The sequence below is a fragment of the Camelus dromedarius genome, chromosome 3 (genome assembly GCF_036321535.1).
Source record: "Camelus dromedarius isolate mCamDro1 chromosome 3, mCamDro1.pat, whole genome shotgun sequence".
Lineage (NCBI taxonomy): Eukaryota > Metazoa > Chordata > Mammalia > Artiodactyla > Camelidae > Camelus > Camelus dromedarius.
Window position 1 is genome coordinate 50,658,853 of NC_087438.1, and position 16,419 is coordinate 50,675,271.

A 16,419-nucleotide genomic window follows, 5' to 3' on the forward strand; every position below is an offset into this window, starting at 1 on the left:
AGTGTTCCCTTGGAGAATCTCCGTCACTTTTCTCGGTTCTTGACTTACTATATGCCTGCTCCTTGATAGAGAGCTGAGAAGTCTCAGGTGTATGTAAAGTTTTTTCTATCAAAAAGTTTTCCTGCTATGGTTTAGAATGAGGTGGTTACTCAAACGAGGCTAATATTCTGCCCACTTGTGCCAGACACGTTTGGAAGCTGGGTAGCGGAGCCCTTTAAAAAGTACAGTGAGTTTGCCCTGGTTGCATGATTAGAAGTGATGCTGAATGTGAACAAATACGTCCTCAGCTATTATACCCTGGCTGCGGATGCAGCAGCGTGGCTGGGGTAGAGAGTGGTCAGTACCTGACAGGGAATGAAGCAGGTCCGAATTTCTGATTATAGGTCAGGAGCCAGCAGGGAGATCCCCCAGGTGCCCAGGCACCGCCTTCATCCTGCTCCAGCCCATGGACCTGATTTGATCTACAAAGTTCATCCCTGGCCCTGCCAACGTGTCTTCTGTTCCCTATCTTCTTGATTTGGGCTTAACAACCTCATTAAGATGCCCTGGGTCCTTGCCCTTTGCTTCTTGCTTGCGCCTACTTTTCCCTTTTCCTGCCAGCCTTGCCTTTTCACGTGCTTTCCCACCCTAGGGCCCTGGCACCACTCACCACGCCCTCGGTCAGGTCAGCTGCGTGTTCCCAAGCCCAGACTCCAGCCGAGGCTGACACAGCAGCTCCACAGGGAAGCCTGAGGCTCTGCCTCGTGTACATACTCACCTCGGGAATGGGTGGCCTCGTGCTGTTTTTCAAAGAAATGCTGATTATTTTTTCATTTTTTAAAATGAAAAATATGCTCCTTGTGGAAAACATTGGAAAATTTGAAACTGAGTCCCCTAAACCGAATTCCTGTGACACGTTTATGATAACCTCCTTATCCAAACCTCTCTTATTTCCATTCTTGTCCTGCACCTGCTCCCCCTCAAGACTGAGGAGCATCAAAGAAAATTGGGGGGTATGAAACCAAGTAGGACCCTGCGGGACCTTCCTGGGTACAGAAGCCCCTCCATGTCCCCCATTTCTTTTTGGTAGAAAAAAAAAGCTTTCATCTCCTAGGTCTTCTCACATTCCAAAGAGCAGGCTCAAGCGGTTAATGATTAGACAATAGAGACACAGGACCCCTGATTCCTCCTGAAGGAATGTAGACAACAGTCTGACCCACATCTGTGAGTTGGTCTGTAGAAACTAAGACCCCCGCCCAGGTGCAGGTTGATGACTGTGTGCTGACCACAAGCACGTAGACCCCAGACTGGAAGCATAAGGTTGAGATTCGTGAAATTTCACCTTGTTACCTCACCACCAACCAATCCAAGCTGACCATGCATCCCATGACCCTGCCCCCTAGCCCTGTCTTTAAAAACCCTTGCCTGAAAGCCATCGGGGAATTCAGGTCTTTTGAGCACGAGCCGCTCGTTCTTCTTGCTTGGACCTTGCAGTAAGCCTTTCTCTGCTCCAAACTTTGATGTTTCAGTTTATTTGACCTCCCTGTGTATCCATCAGGCACACAAACTTGGGTTCAACAACAAATTGAGAAAGAATATCAAGGAAAAGCTTAAGTGTCCATTATCTCAGCACCAAAGTGACAGTGACGGTAACTATCTTGGTGTTTCAGACTTAAAATGTGTATATGACATGTTTTCCTTTTGTGGCTTTGTTTGGAATATTTAAAGCCTGTGCAATAAAAACCACTTCAAAAATGAGAGCCTTGCCAATGAGCTACTGCTCCTAATTTTTTTTCCTGTCTGGAGGAAGAGCATTTTTTGCTTGTTTATTGCTCAGTATATTAAGCAACTGTTAATGTTTAGGCATTAGTTATAAAATTAAATTCCTTCAAACAATTAAATTTAGCAGACTAATTTTTTGAACATGCCAGATACCTTAAAACACAAACAAAATGCCCAGATACATTATTACAAACTTACCACACTTAAACCTATTCTAGAAGATCCGCACTACAAGCTTCATTCATTTCTTCATTATTTACTCACTAATTTTGACCCATCCCAGGGCTATAATATTTTGTTATCTACCCAGAGTTCACATAGTTACCAGAAACAATATCTCCTCAAACCTGCCCAGGTTACAGATCTGGTTTCTGACTAATCAGTTGTCAGTGTCCTGGTGCGGTTTGGGTTTTTTCTAAGGTGAGTCTAACCTTGGCCACCGGACATCAGGCTGCACTTGATTTGTGAAATCAGCCAAACCTGGTCATTTTTCTGTATATGGTTTTCAAGCAGATTTTTACTTGCCATCCTGTCCCCACCCCCATCACCAGAAATGATGTACTCCCATGTCACGCTTGGCCGTTGTCACGTAACTCATCGTCCTGTTGTCATGATGCTTTGGCTTGGTCTGTTAACATTATTAAGAAGCATATGTATGCCTTTTGAATATTTCCTTGAAATTAGTTGGGCATTCTGGAGATGAGGGATGGACTCTTCCTAATGCTTCTTGGGCCATTTAGCTGATACCATTTCACATTTCTGGATCCTCTCTCGGCTTGACCGTTGAGTGTGACCATCAGTGCTGAGCCCGCTTTTCACCTGGCTGTTTGTGTCACCACCTGTGCTCCTCGGTCCATCCTTACCTGGGGACACTTCCTTGGTTTTCTAGGACTGTTTGGCTCACTCAGAGTTCCTGGTCTTTATTCTTTCTTGTGGTATAAATAGTACAAAAACAAGTATGTATTTATGCAGGATTGACAGACATAGAAGAAACAAAGCACCTATATTTTAATGACACTTCCCAGTGTTAAAATGAACACAAATATTATGTGTGTCTTGTTTTATCTCTATATTACAACTTCCTTTTGGTATACTTTATCCCATTCTCCTTTGAACTCCAGGCCTTTCTCAGCTCTAACCAAGACTAGTGTCTTCTTTCTCAGTGGACCAGATTGCTGCAGTTTGGTACTGGGGGCTCTTTCCAAACAGCTTCTTTGTCCTTGCAGCACGGCCCTGAAATTTCTTTGAAAAATCCTGGCTTGGTGATCACAACAGGACGTTCCGATCCTGTCCTGATTACTTAAGGCGATTATTCCCTCTTTAAGGTGTGGAATCAACTACCCTCCAGGGAGTCCTTTTAAAGTCATGTGTTTGTTAAGAATTTTTCTAGCTTAACAGATGAGGGTTCTGAATTCTGCATTTCTTCCTGAATAAAGTTCATTTGACTGTTAAGATTTTACTACGTTGACGACAAACAGCTAAAGATGTGTCTGCGTCCCCTCTGGAAGGACTCCTGCTGCTGCTGTGCCGCAGCCCTGTGCTCAGACGCAGTGATGATGCCAAAATAGTGCACGTTCGGGGCTTGGATTTATGAAAACGGCTGTCCCAGACCCAATTCCGGTTTTCTGGCTGTTCTCAGTACCCTGACTGCTTTGTGAAGAGAGGCTCCTCTCCCAGCTCTCCTGCAAGGTCAGGCAGCTGCTCTGCCAACCAGGTTGCCTTTGAACCGGTTCTTCAGGTTCAAAATTAACTCGTGTGTTTTCTTATACTTCCTTCCCTCAGGACCCTTTTCCTCTTAAGAAACCAATTGATGCCTTATTCCAGATTGATGGCATCTCTGACAGAGAACACCTTTGCATTTATAACTAAGCTTCCTGGAGATATTTCCTTAACCCGAAGGACAGACTGTAATCCGGGGTTCTCAGGAGGGATATCTAGAGGTGACAGGATTTGAGATTAAGGTGAAGGAGGGCAGTTGCACCTGCCATATCTTTCAAAATTCTCTCCACTCTTCGTCCCATCGCTCCTCCCCTTCTTCCTGTCACAAATTAGTATAATGGCTCTACTTTTCTGCCCTACTAAAGTCTAAGCTCTTTGAGGCTGTGAACCATGTCTTGTCACCTCACACAGCATGTATACCATTGATTCCAATGTGAAATCTCTGGAGTTTGTGTTTTTAACCTTTCAGTTAGTTTAAATGAACTAATTTCCTGATGATAAGATTGCCTCAGGATTCCATTTGCTTTTTATTGAAAATGAGGTAGAGAACACTGGATTTGGACATGATATTGATAGCGATGCAAGCATCTAAGATGGGAACATAATTTGGTTCCGTAGGTAAAACCATTTCAAACGTGGAGTCAGTAAGGGGAAACAGTAGAAGATTCTTAGTGTTGAAAGTGGGGAAACCACTGTGGTAGGTTCTTGATAAGTGTTTACATAGAACATGTTTTTAATAGGATAATATAATAAAAATGAAGATGAACACCTACTGAACTTTTTTTAAAGATTTTTTTAATGTTCTGTTTTTCTCTGAGTTTCATAATTTTCTTTTTTCTTTTTTTTTTTTAATTGAAATCTAGTCAGTTACAATGTGTCAATTTCTGGTGTACAGCATAATGTCCTAATTACATGCCTGGCACTGTTTCAAGTACTTTACAGATATAATCTCATTTAATTCTCACAGTAATCCCTATTCTGTACGTACTGTTATTAGTCTTATTTTATAATCAAGGCAACTGAGGCACAGAGAGGCTGGCCAAGGTCACACAGCTGGTAAGGGCAGAGCTGGGGTCAGAACCAGGCTGTGTGGCACCAGAACCTCCACTGTTACCAAGGCAGCCAGTCATTGGCCTCAGAAAGAAGTCAGATATTTCCATACCACTAAGAAAACTAAAAGAACAGTGGCATCAGACTTGAACTTGAGCACAGGCGTCTAGGCTGTTATAGTTAGGATGTTTCAAAATGAAAAAGCATGGAACTTCAGAACTGGAGGAATCTTGGGAAGTTATTTCAGTCCAGATCCTTCATTTCACAGATGAGGGGACTGAAGGATCAGGTTATGTGACTTGCTCGGTCACATATCGAGATGTTGCCCGTCTGGGGCAAGGATCCGGGGCTTCTGACTCCAGTTCTGTATTCTCTCTGGTCAGCCATGAGGCTTTGATTTATAAACATTCATCTCCCACGTTAGAGCGTAAAATGAACTGCACGTGATGTGTTCCAGAGACGCTGAAATGAATTCAGCCTCTGCCTTTTGAGTTTGCATTTCATTACTGTAGCACCTCTTCATGTGCATATTGAAAGTAGTAGGAAAAACCCAATGTATTTTTTTTAACTTTCTTTATTGCTTCCTGTACTTGAACGGATATTGTTTGTACAAATGGGAGCCCGTAGGTCAGGGAGGCTTTAGCTACCTTAGGGCAACTCCTCTGTATCCAGCCTCTGTCAGCAACACAAGTTGGCTGTAACTTTTGATGGGATAAAAGGCTAGCTGTTTCACACCGAGTGCTTTCTTAGAGTGGGACATGATGGTGACATTAATTCCTCAGCTTCCTTGAGAATGCGCTCAGCTCAGCTCTTTGTGTTCCCTGTTAGGCACTAAAGATGGTTAATAAATTCAATGTTGAAGAGCTCCAAGAAATTGGTGATTGGACAGGCTTGCTTTTTTTCCTCCCTCTTAAGTCTAAGACTCTAGATTTGCTATATACTGCAGGTGATGAATGCCCTCATTTGAATTTAAATACTTGGGAAGGAGTGGGCTGCTCTTGCTGATTCTTTTCAGCATGGGAATACTGGATAAATACAGTTTCCTAGTAAACGTTTGCACCTTTGTATAATCTGCTTGGAAGTATCTCCCACACAGAGATTTGGTATGTAGCTCCCATGCTATGAAAAGTCATCTTTTCAAAGCTAATGGTTTAAACTTCTACATCAGAGATCAAGTCAATGTTGAAAATTGAAGCCAAATAAAAAATAAACATTAGTGTTAAAAAAGAAAACATTTTTGGTGAAAGGATGTTAATGCAAATGAGATTTATAACTGATCGTGACGAGTTTAGGAAAATCTCTGATTTAAGATAAATCTAAATTTGAAGATCATTCTATCCAAAAAGTAACTAACTTCTCAGCACCACCTTGTGGTAACTTTTAGTTAAGCCAGGATGTTTGCTCATTGTGAGGTTTGTGTTAGAATTACAGCGTACAGTGGAAAAGTAAAAAGTATAATCAGAAATAGTCGTCCAATTTCTTTAGTTCCATAGGGAGAAATTAACACTTTTGTTTAGTGTGATTATTTTGGTTCATATTACCAACAAACCTATGTTTTGCGGAAGCCTCCATTACCTTTATTTTAGGGGCAGGGTAGTAGAGAAAACTATTTCTGTATAGTCGGTAGTCCATAAATAGTATTAAATGAATGACCTGATAAAGAAAGGAGATACAATGAAAACAGTTGCTTCAAGATCTTTGAGCACAGTTGTCTTACTCTCATTACAAAACTTACATGACATTGCTAACATAATAGGTTTTTTAAAATTATCTGCAATAAGAAAGAATGCCATCCATTAACCAGAAATTTAAGTAACTCGGGACAGAAAGCAAACAGAGAGGACTGGATTGACTGAGAAACAAGGCAGAAGAAGACCACAGCCCAGAAACCACTGAGGGACTCAGCGGAGCTCAGGGAGACTGTGGGGCTTGCTCCAAGCAGAGACGGGAAAGGAGAGCCCCGAAGCCAGCATGATGGGGCTTAGACCCGCTAAGCCTTCTGATCCTTGTCTAAAGTAGCAGGTGTAGACACTGATGGCAGGGTGGCATTCCAGTATCCCAGGTAGCTGATGACTGCAGGAAGGCCCAGGGAGCCCCATCTAAGAAAACAAGACACCAGGTACTTTCCGGGCATCAGCCCCATTGTTCCCCCACCAGGCTGGCTCCTGTCATGGGGACCTGCGGTCGACCGTGACAAACAGCAAGTCTCAGACCTCGAGGTGAGCCCCAAATCAGGAAATGCCAGACATTTAAGGGAAACCAACACTATGAAAGAGGAATTAGATTCAACAAACAGAACCAACACCCAAGGAACAAGTGAAAATAATAAAATAAATAAAATAAATAATAATAATAAATAGTATAAATAAATAATAAAATATGTGCACTCATTCAGTGTATTTAGCAGGTGTTCTTATACATAACAAAACCAAAGATAAAATTTAAAAAGAGGAAAATGGAATATAGAGTATAATACAAAAGAAACTAATAAAATTTAGTTATCTAAATTTTGGGTGTATAATATGAAAATAAAAGAATGTATCTAAAATTCTAGGTTATCTCATCATTATATAGGTGGGGAAGTAGAAGTGGAAATATATTAAGGATAATAGATATTCATTAGCTTAGGCTTTGATGCAAGAATGTAAGTTTAAAGTCTGTTAAAACTTTAGCAGAATATTGGTTTAAGTACTACACATGATAAATACAACAGATTAAATATTGAAATAATTATAGAAAATTTGTTAGAAGACATTTTTATGGGTATTTCCTACTTAAATTTTACTGTCACGTTTTCAAAGTTTCTCCCACTGAATTATTTTGTAGGGTTTTTTTTAGTTTTTTTTTTTTTTTTGTCAACTAGTTCAGGTGTATTTTTTATTTAGTTGTAAAAGGGAAGAGGAAAATATGCATCAGGTACCGTGAAAGAACTGAAGTGATAACAGTGGTACTTTTTTAAACATTTATGGATCTCTTTTCATTTCTTCAAGTATGGCTTGATTTTATTTTCCTAGGTTCTTTTGTAGCGTTACCATACCAAGTTGTTTAATTCTATTGAATTTTGTTGTCCCTGTTAATAGAAAGTAGCAAGTGAGTAGGCTGATGTTTTATTTTGTTCCACATGATATAAGCTCCCTTTTAACTGAAATATTTTTCCCATGTAATGGTACGAGAAGTGGTTCATAAAATATCATGGTTTTGGAAATGTCATCATACTAGTTTTAATTATAATGACACTTGTTTGCCATGAACCTTTGGTAGTAAAGTCTTCAGGAGCTGTATAAATAGTTTTATATCCCTGATAATCTCTAAAGACCTAGAATTTAAACTAAGGAATGTAGCCTGTCTTTCTAGCTTTGAATTACGAATATATAATGTCTGTTTTACATTGAACAACATTCAGAGTCTAGTATGTTTTTCCCTTGGGAATAAGATAAGCATATCATATTAGAATTCAGTAGTAAAATTAAAATTACCATATCATTAAAATGTCATTTGGTCTTTGTCCTTTGGTTGTGGTTTAAAGGGAATAGAAGGGGAAACCAGAGAAAGATAAATCTCCCCAAAAAACGATCTTTAAAATTCAAAAATTCATTAGTATGCATTTTCTGGAAGAAATGGAAATGGCCAATTTGTGTGAAAAATGTTTACCCTCACAGTGAATAAGAGGAAATGCAGACTTAAATAACGTGTTTTGGCTATCGATTGGTAAGGTTTTCATTGCTAGAATCCTGTGCTGTTAGGGGGACAAAGAAAATGGCATTTTCCTGCGTTGGTGATAGAGTGGGGCCATGCCCATCACCTGGTTCTTAGGTTGGATTAAGCATTCAGACTCTGACGACTGCCTGCCATATGCCATGTTGGGTAGTGCTTGCTCAGAAGGTGAGAACCATCCAGGACCTACAGCCTGCCAGCAAGACAGCATCAAGTGTTTGCTCTTCAGTGGGTGGCTTTACGACACACCGTGTAGTTGTCCACAAGGCCATTAAGAAGCTGTTCTCTTTGGCACTCCAGGTGATAACTTCAGTGCTAAGGAGTGAGACTCATATCGGTAGTTGCAGAAGGCTCCCTGGCTTAGAACTTCAGCCCCCAGAAGCCAGTATCTATTGTAACAGCTCCATAGCGTGGCTTCCCAGTTTCCTGCAAGAAGTGTGCCAGTTATAAGAGTCATTAAACTCAAGAACATGTGATAGATATAATGCTTCTTAGGTATTTATAATTCCTTCCAGTCAAGATGCAATTTATCAATCAGGGGTTATTCTTCTCCTAAGCAATGATGCTTCATAATATGGTTGTCTGTGTATTTTTATTGGGTTCCTGGGGGAACAGAGCTAGGAAGTTAACTAAAGGTCACATTCTATTGCAGAAGGGGAAGGGGTTTTGTTAACCCTTCAGTCACAGAGAGTAAATGAGTATAATCTATTTTTAAGAAGACAATTGGATAAAATATACTGAAAGCTTTATGTGTATGCCCTTTCAGTTTTGAGTTTTGTTATTAGTGATTTATGTGACAAATAAGATATATGTACAAAGATATATCTCTATATGTAGGCTCACTGCAACATCATTTATTACAGTGTATAATTAGTGACCATCAAAATGCTCAACCATTGGCTAAGTTAATACAGTGCATTCATTTTATAGAATGGTGTGTGAGTTTATGGAATAGGTATTTCCAGAAACATTAAAAGGATTTATATCAAAATGTTTAGTGTTTAACTCTGGGTGGTGATTTTCTGTGTTTTTTTTAAACCATTGATAACTAATTTTTTTTAATTTATTTACTTACTTTTGGGGGGGGGGGGTAGGAGGGAGGTAATTAGGTTTATCTCTTTATTTACTTTTAGAGGAGGTACTGGGGATTGAACCCAGGACCTTGTTCATGCTAAGCATGCACTCTGCCACTTGAGCTGAACCCTCTCCTTCATCACTGATTTTTAACTTTGATCATCTATTGCTTTTCTAAATGATTTTTTAATAGAGTTTTACAGAAATGATCCCCAAAAATCCAATTTTAATACATGCTGCTTACATTGATTAATCACACATTTTAGGAGTTTGTTTTAATACCATTGAGGAGGCTTGATCTTGAACTCCTTTAATGAAATTTTGTATTTTATAAACCCGTGAGATTCATCTTTCATCATTATCTCAGGTGACAATCTTGAAATATTTTAAGCCATCAAAATCATTCTCAGTTCATTTTCCCATATATGTTATGTGTAATTTCTGAGTTCTAATTAAAATCTCATAAATTATAAATCTATCAAAACTGATACTAAGTAAATACAGAATTTTTCAGTTGGGCTGTAGAATTAGTCTTGGGACCTTGAAGCTAAGGTAAATATGGAACAGAAACTATGACTCAATGACAAAGTGAGAAATCACATACCATATATTTTCATCTTCTTTGGCTGAATTTAGGGGTCAGACTTCAGCTCCTTGGGTGAGGTTATGGGCAGGTTACTGGGGTACCATCATTACTTCCTAACAATTTTTAAATTAAATGTTTTAAATTTAAAAACATACACACTTTCCTCTGCATCTTCCACTTAGTAATAAGCCCACATCCTGGTCTGTCTTTAACATCATTCCATCCACTAATAGTCTTTTTACTCAATTTATTGGTTCAGAGTGTATAAAACCAATATTTCCTCAAGAGGTATATGGTACTTGGAGGCATATATAGGAATGAAAAGGAAAACATAATTTGAGCTAAAGTGTAAACAAAATAAAATCATGTAAGCAATATCCAAAGAAATGTTTATTGCATTTGTTACTTGCTATTTTGTGTTAATTGTGTCCCTTATTCTCCCTTCAATTTGATGGTTAGGTTAGTTGGCCCAGTGGAAGCACTGTGTATTACAGAGGACCAGTCTTTGGGACATTGACTGGGATTCTAGTCCTGGTCTCACTAGGGACTGTGTTACCTCGGAACTCAGTTTCTTCATCTGTAAAATGAATGGATTGAATGAGATGATCTCTTGGGTGTTTCTCAACTGAAAAAGCCCTTAAGACTTATGTGAGTTCTAACACTAAGATTTATGATGATAAAATTTCTGATAATTTCATGTTTTCTCTTTCAGCTTATATCTGTTCAAACTAGGAATAGCACCCCAGATCCAGGATTTGTTGGGCAAAGTAGACTTTACAGGTACTATTCTTTATCTTGGTAATTTTTTACAATGTGGTTTTGAAGAAAATGTAGCAATAGTTTTTTTCATTCTCGTATTATTGATTCTCTTTTTTTCCTTTATATTGATCAGAGGACAAAACTTGTTATCTTGCTCGTACTCTGCTGGGTTTCCTTTTTTCCATGTTTATGGAACGAGAAACTGAGTCTGGCTTCTTCCTAAGATTCTTGTTTAGAAATGACCTCATCTTTTTGTAAATTTTTTTTAATTTTTTCATTGAAGTATAGTCAGTTTACAATGTTGTGTCCATTTCTGGTGTACAGCATAGTGTTTCAGTCATACATGAACATACATATATTCCTTTTCATATTCTTTTTCATTATAGGGTACTACAAAATACTGAATATAGTTTCCTGTGCTATACAGTAGAAACTTATCTATTTTATATATGGTAGTGTCTGTAAATCTTAAACTCCCAATTTATCCCTTCCAACCCCCTTCCCCACTGGTAACCGTAAATTTGTTTCCTGTGTCAACCCTGTCCTCTTGATGAAGACATTTCTTAACATGAATATACTTATTCCTGCCTCCATCTCTATGGCTTTCGGTGATTTTTGTTGTCGTCGTTCTTTTTTCAGAGGAGGAAATCAGTAATATGAGAAAGGAGCTCGAGAAATATGGAATACAGATGCCAGCTTTCAGCAAAATAGGTGGTATTCTGGCTAATGAACTGTCGGTGGATGAGGCTGCACGTAAGTCTACTTAAGATCCAAACGTGCCAATGGCATGACTTAGACCTCTTCTTTATTTTGGTGACAAGATTTTGGTTATAAGAAATAGAACACTTAGAAGATACTCTCAGCACCCTAGAAGTTTTTATTTTATGTATTGTAGATGGTTAATTTGAGCACATCAGAACATAACCAAGTAATTGACTTTGGACTCTAGACGTGCACTTGTGCAATGGGATTTAAGAGGTTCCAGAATTATCTTCATTCTCCAAAGCATTGCTCTGCTTTCTATGTCCGTAGATTTCAATGGCAACGTACAGTTTCCATGTTACAAGTTAAATTACAGGCATCTCTTAGAAGCAACGTGGTACCTTCAAAGTGTCCATGTCACCCTTCAAGCCCCCAGTGGTTGCCATAGTGCTTGTTCCATTTTAGACAGTGAGTGCAAGTTGAATAAATGAATAAGGATTACATGAAGATGCTGAGATGGGACCCAGGATGGACAGGCGGGTGGAGAGGTTGTCAGAGGGATGTTCTGTGATGTGTCTGAAGTCTCTTTGTTAGCATGCTTTTTGGGGCCCCAAGGAAGAAAGCAAAGCCGCCTAAGTTACACAGGGTCAGTACACCTGTCCATGTTGTCTTTTGCCAATAAAATTCTTTTTTTCTCTGTGCTCTGCAGTACATGCTGCTGTTATAGCCATAAATGAAGCTATTGAAAAAGGAATAGCAGAGCAGACCATTATAACGCTAAGAAACCCAAATGCAATGTTAACGTTAGTGGATGACAACCTCGCACAGGAGTATCAGAAGGAACTCTGGGAAGCCAAAAAGAGAAAAGAGGAAAATGCAAGGCTGAAGGTAATTTAATTCAATTCTGAGTGATAAATACAGGAATAAATTTGGTGATGCATTGCCAGTTTGGAAAAGCTTTAATGTTACGAAGGGATATTTTTAAATCAACTGGCTGCGGTCTCTGTAGCCACAGGCAGTTGGTTTGGGTGGAATGAGAGACCACCAGGCACTCTGTAGGGAAATGAGGTTTCGTTTTATGATGACTATGACAGGTGGCGAGGATGTTGTAAATTTAACCTGGAAGGTGTAGAAGCAGCAGCTAAAGTTCTCTCGTTGGGCATCATCCGCCAGCAGACCTTGTATTAGCCAACTTACCTTCAGGTCTGTTGGTGAAGGCTGATAATTGGGTATGGTGATGTTTAGAGAAAGGTGTCTTGGAATCCCCTCTCCTCGTACTTGTCCCGTAGTTTACCTTCGTATTTGAGGAGGTGGTTTCCCTCCTTGACAAGGCAAGCTGGTCCTGACCCTGACTTCATTTCCTGCTTTCCTGTCTTACTGAAAAGTTTGCAGTCAGAGATGCCACTTCCTCGCCAACCTGCCTCTCCTGAAACTCCTGCCCTGTCAGCTTCAGCCCCATTACCCAGAGTTACCACTTGATCTTAATCTTTTCTCAGTGGGTGGCTTCTGCCTGAATCGGACACACTTGCCCCTCCCTGCCCCGCCCACCTTCCACTGTCCGCCCCTCGCCTTACATGCTTCTCCTCGGCATCTCTCAATGTCTCTTCTTCCTCCCTCAAAAGATGGAGGTTCTCCCAAGTCTGACGTTGAATCACTCCTGTCTCTGTTCTTCCTCCATGGAGGTGGTGGTGAAGAAGTGAGCTGCCATCTTGGTCCCAGGCCCCACTAAAGCTCCTCCAGATGCCTTCGTCTCTGGGTTCCCCTGGCTTTGCCCCCCCGTCACATCAGAAGGGTGCTCATCTATCCCCGGCCCTGCTCACACATGTGCCCCATGCTGACTTCCCTTTGGAATGGCTCCCACGTTGTTTCGGAGTTCTCTTTATGTCCCCTCAGCCCTATCCATCACTGTGTTCTGTTGCCTTTCCTTGCCAGGCTTACCTCCATCACCCACCTTCTTATTTCACTACTCTTGCCTCAGCCCTGCCCCTCCTGACCTGGTCTCAGGACTCCTGCAGCCCCTCCCCATGGATCTCCCTGCTTCCTGTCACTCTCCAAGCCAACGCTTCTCAGGACGACAGGTTGCAAAATTCATCTTTAGTTATAGATCGGATGTCACCCCCCCAGAAACCTCCCCCAATTCCCCGCTGCCTACCGAGTTAAGTACAGGTCCTTCAGTTGACTTTAAAAGCCGTCCAGGATACCCAGCCTTCCTCCCCATCTTTTTAGCTAACCCTGGACACACACTCTGTGCTATAGCCCAACGTGCCAAGCTTTCCCGCCTTTGTGGCCAAACCCTTCTGTCTACAGCCTGCCTCTCCTCTCTGCCTTGAGCATTACTCCGTTCCTCTAGGCCCTCCTCCATTGTTGTCTCTTTAGATTTTTCTTTCCAAGCAAGTATGTACTTTTCTAGAATATATTCTTTTCTACTGTGTCTATTTGTTATTTATGTTCTTGATTTTGTTAGACTGAATCAAACGAAATTGCCAATATTCAACTGTTTATTTTAAAGCTTCACATAGACTAGTTTTTTTAATCATTCTTTTTTATTAATTTTTTTTTCATTTTTTGGGGTGAGAGGTAATTAGGTTTATTTATTTATTTTTTTATCAGAGATACTGGGGATTGAATCCAGGCCCTTGTGCATGCTAAGCATGTACTCTGCCACAGAGCTATGCCCTCCCCCCTGCCAATATTCAACTGGTTTTGATCTTCAAAAAATGCCAGAATCAAGTGGTCCAATCTAACGTTTTCCACATCAGACAGTTAGGCTTTTTCAGAGAGTCGCTGGGTCTGTTGTTCATCTTTGTAATCCTTGCTGGCATGTCTAGCCCTAGTGCCCCGCACAAAGCAGGCACTCTTAAAGCTTGTACTGAGTTCACATGAATATTAGTGGATGGTTTTTTATCACTCTTTAAGTTTTTGCTTTTGAATATTGAGCTTTGGAAAACACTGAACCTCAGGAATCAGTGAAGACTTTGTTTTGCAGAACAACTGTATTTCAGAAGAAGAAAGAGACGCATATGAAGAATTGCTGACACAAGCAGAAATCCAAGACAATGTCAATAAAGTCAACAGTAAGTAACAGACTGTACGAGGGAAACCATGCTTGTTGAAGGTGCAAGTTTTTCTTGTCTGAAACTCAGCAAAACTCTCAACTTGTATTCTTGTAAAACTGCCTTATGTGGTGAAAAATCCACCAAATGTCACTGTTGCTCTTAATTCTGGTGCATCATCTGAGTTCCCTCGGAGCTTTTCTGGTGATCTTGGCCCTAGTCCATGCAAAGTATCCCCAAGTGTCTTGAAGCTAGTTGACTGGACCTTCCTGTTTCATCACAGGTACAGCGTATGTCGTATTTGTCCTGACTGAGCCAATCTTGAAGGCTATTTAGTAAAGATAATGACTTAAAGATTGCTGTTCCTTGCCCGTGATGATGTGATGGCGTTCGACTGAAACCGTAAAAGCTATTATTGACAACTCTGCTTTTCATTACTTCCCAGTCATTAGTCAGCAATTTGTAAGAATTGTTTTCTTACAGCTTGTGTAACTTTGGTGCAAGTAAGTAAGACTTGACAGGCCTTTGAAATCACCTGGTGGCAGGTTTGAATCCCATATCCCTGAGACTCTATGGACTCACACAGGACGATGCTTCTTGGTACCTAGTTTAGTTGTGTGACTGTAAAGAACAGCAAGATCGGGTAATTAAAATAAGCATATGCAAGTTTAGGTACATTAATCTCTTTATTAATTATTTTTCTCTCTCTAATAAAATTTTATTTTTACTTGAGGCAGTAAGGAATTCTATTTGACATTTATATCCCCAGGTTAACCAAAATAACCATATATACCCAGAAAACCAATACATCAAAGACCCGTTAGCCTATTTAATAAAGCATGTAAATTGTCTGCCAGCCTTGAACTTGGAGTGCCCACTAATTTCAATAGTACTAAACTCTGCCCTCAGTGCAACCACCTAGATGAGCTTTGCGTGTTCTTTATTGCTCTCACCACCTTCAAGGAAATGCACATCTATAGGTGTTGCCCACGAGTTTGCTCCTAAGTTGCTGGTAGAGACATATTCTAAAGGTTTCAAACAGGAATCAGGGACGCCCAGAGAAAATTGATATAAATGTCTAGGAGTTAACAACTGAGTGGGCTTGAGAACTTACCTCCACATACAACTGCTGAGAGCTCTGGGGTAACTTTTTTTAAATTTAAAAAGATTTTTTTAACTTTTTCATTTAAATAATTTACTGAGGTGAAATTCACAGTCTAGAAATTAACCATTTAAAAAACAACAATTCAGTGTCATTCAGTGCATTCACAATGTTGTGCAAACACTGCTTTTATATAGTTCCAAAACATTTCCATCACCCAAAAGTAAACCTCTTACACATTAAGCACTTTCCCTCCACTGGCATGGGGTAAGTCTTTCTTTTTTTTAAGGGAACATTTTACAATTTTGAGATGGAAGTTCCTATTCTTTTGTTTTTGTTAAATTTTGAGCATGTTAGTGATGATGCATTGAAGCACAATTTCAGGTTTCTCTTTCTGCTCTATTTGAAAACTGAGAATTTCATTATGCTTGACGGAAGTGAATTACGGGAAGACGTTAATATTGCCCATAACACATCTGAGGTGCACGAACTTAGTGAGGAAATAGCTGCTGAGCTTTCTGCCATCCTTTATTTTTGAAACGTTTATAACCACTAAAATTGATTTCTTTTTCATGTTAAATAAAATGTCTTATATAAATGGTTTAATACTTTACTCGGTGACATAATTTCCTGATGGCAAATTGGCTATACTTTTTTTTTCCCCACTTTTAAACAAATGGCATGAGGTGATCTATACTAATACATAACCAGCTGAAATTCTGAAGGTCATTGCAATGTTTGATGGCTTTAAATACGTAGACTAGAATTATTCTGAAGTTTTTCATCTCTCCCAGTTGGAAAACTGATAGTCTGGTAGAACTAAAAGTAGTCTTGAGAACATTCTCTAAAGCATATTTGAGTGACATGACGAGACAACTGTATGCTTTAAAATGTCAGTA

At 39.9% G+C, this 16,419-nt stretch overlaps 1 protein-coding gene across 1 annotated transcript in view; it reads left to right on the top strand.

Annotated features, from left to right (window-relative positions):
* The window catches only part of IQGAP2 (IQ motif containing GTPase activating protein 2), a 264,054-nt gene that overhangs the window by 146,419 nt on the left and 101,216 nt on the right, over nucleotides 1-16,419 (top strand). The window contains exons 6-9 of the mRNA XM_010975017.3: nucleotides 10,617-10,684; nucleotides 11,303-11,416; nucleotides 12,075-12,253; nucleotides 14,352-14,439. Of these exons, the coding sequence (XP_010973319.1) occupies nucleotides 10,617-10,684; nucleotides 11,303-11,416; nucleotides 12,075-12,253; nucleotides 14,352-14,439 (449 nt within the window). The remainder of the gene's footprint in view (nucleotides 1-10,616; nucleotides 10,685-11,302; nucleotides 11,417-12,074; nucleotides 12,254-14,351; nucleotides 14,440-16,419) is intronic.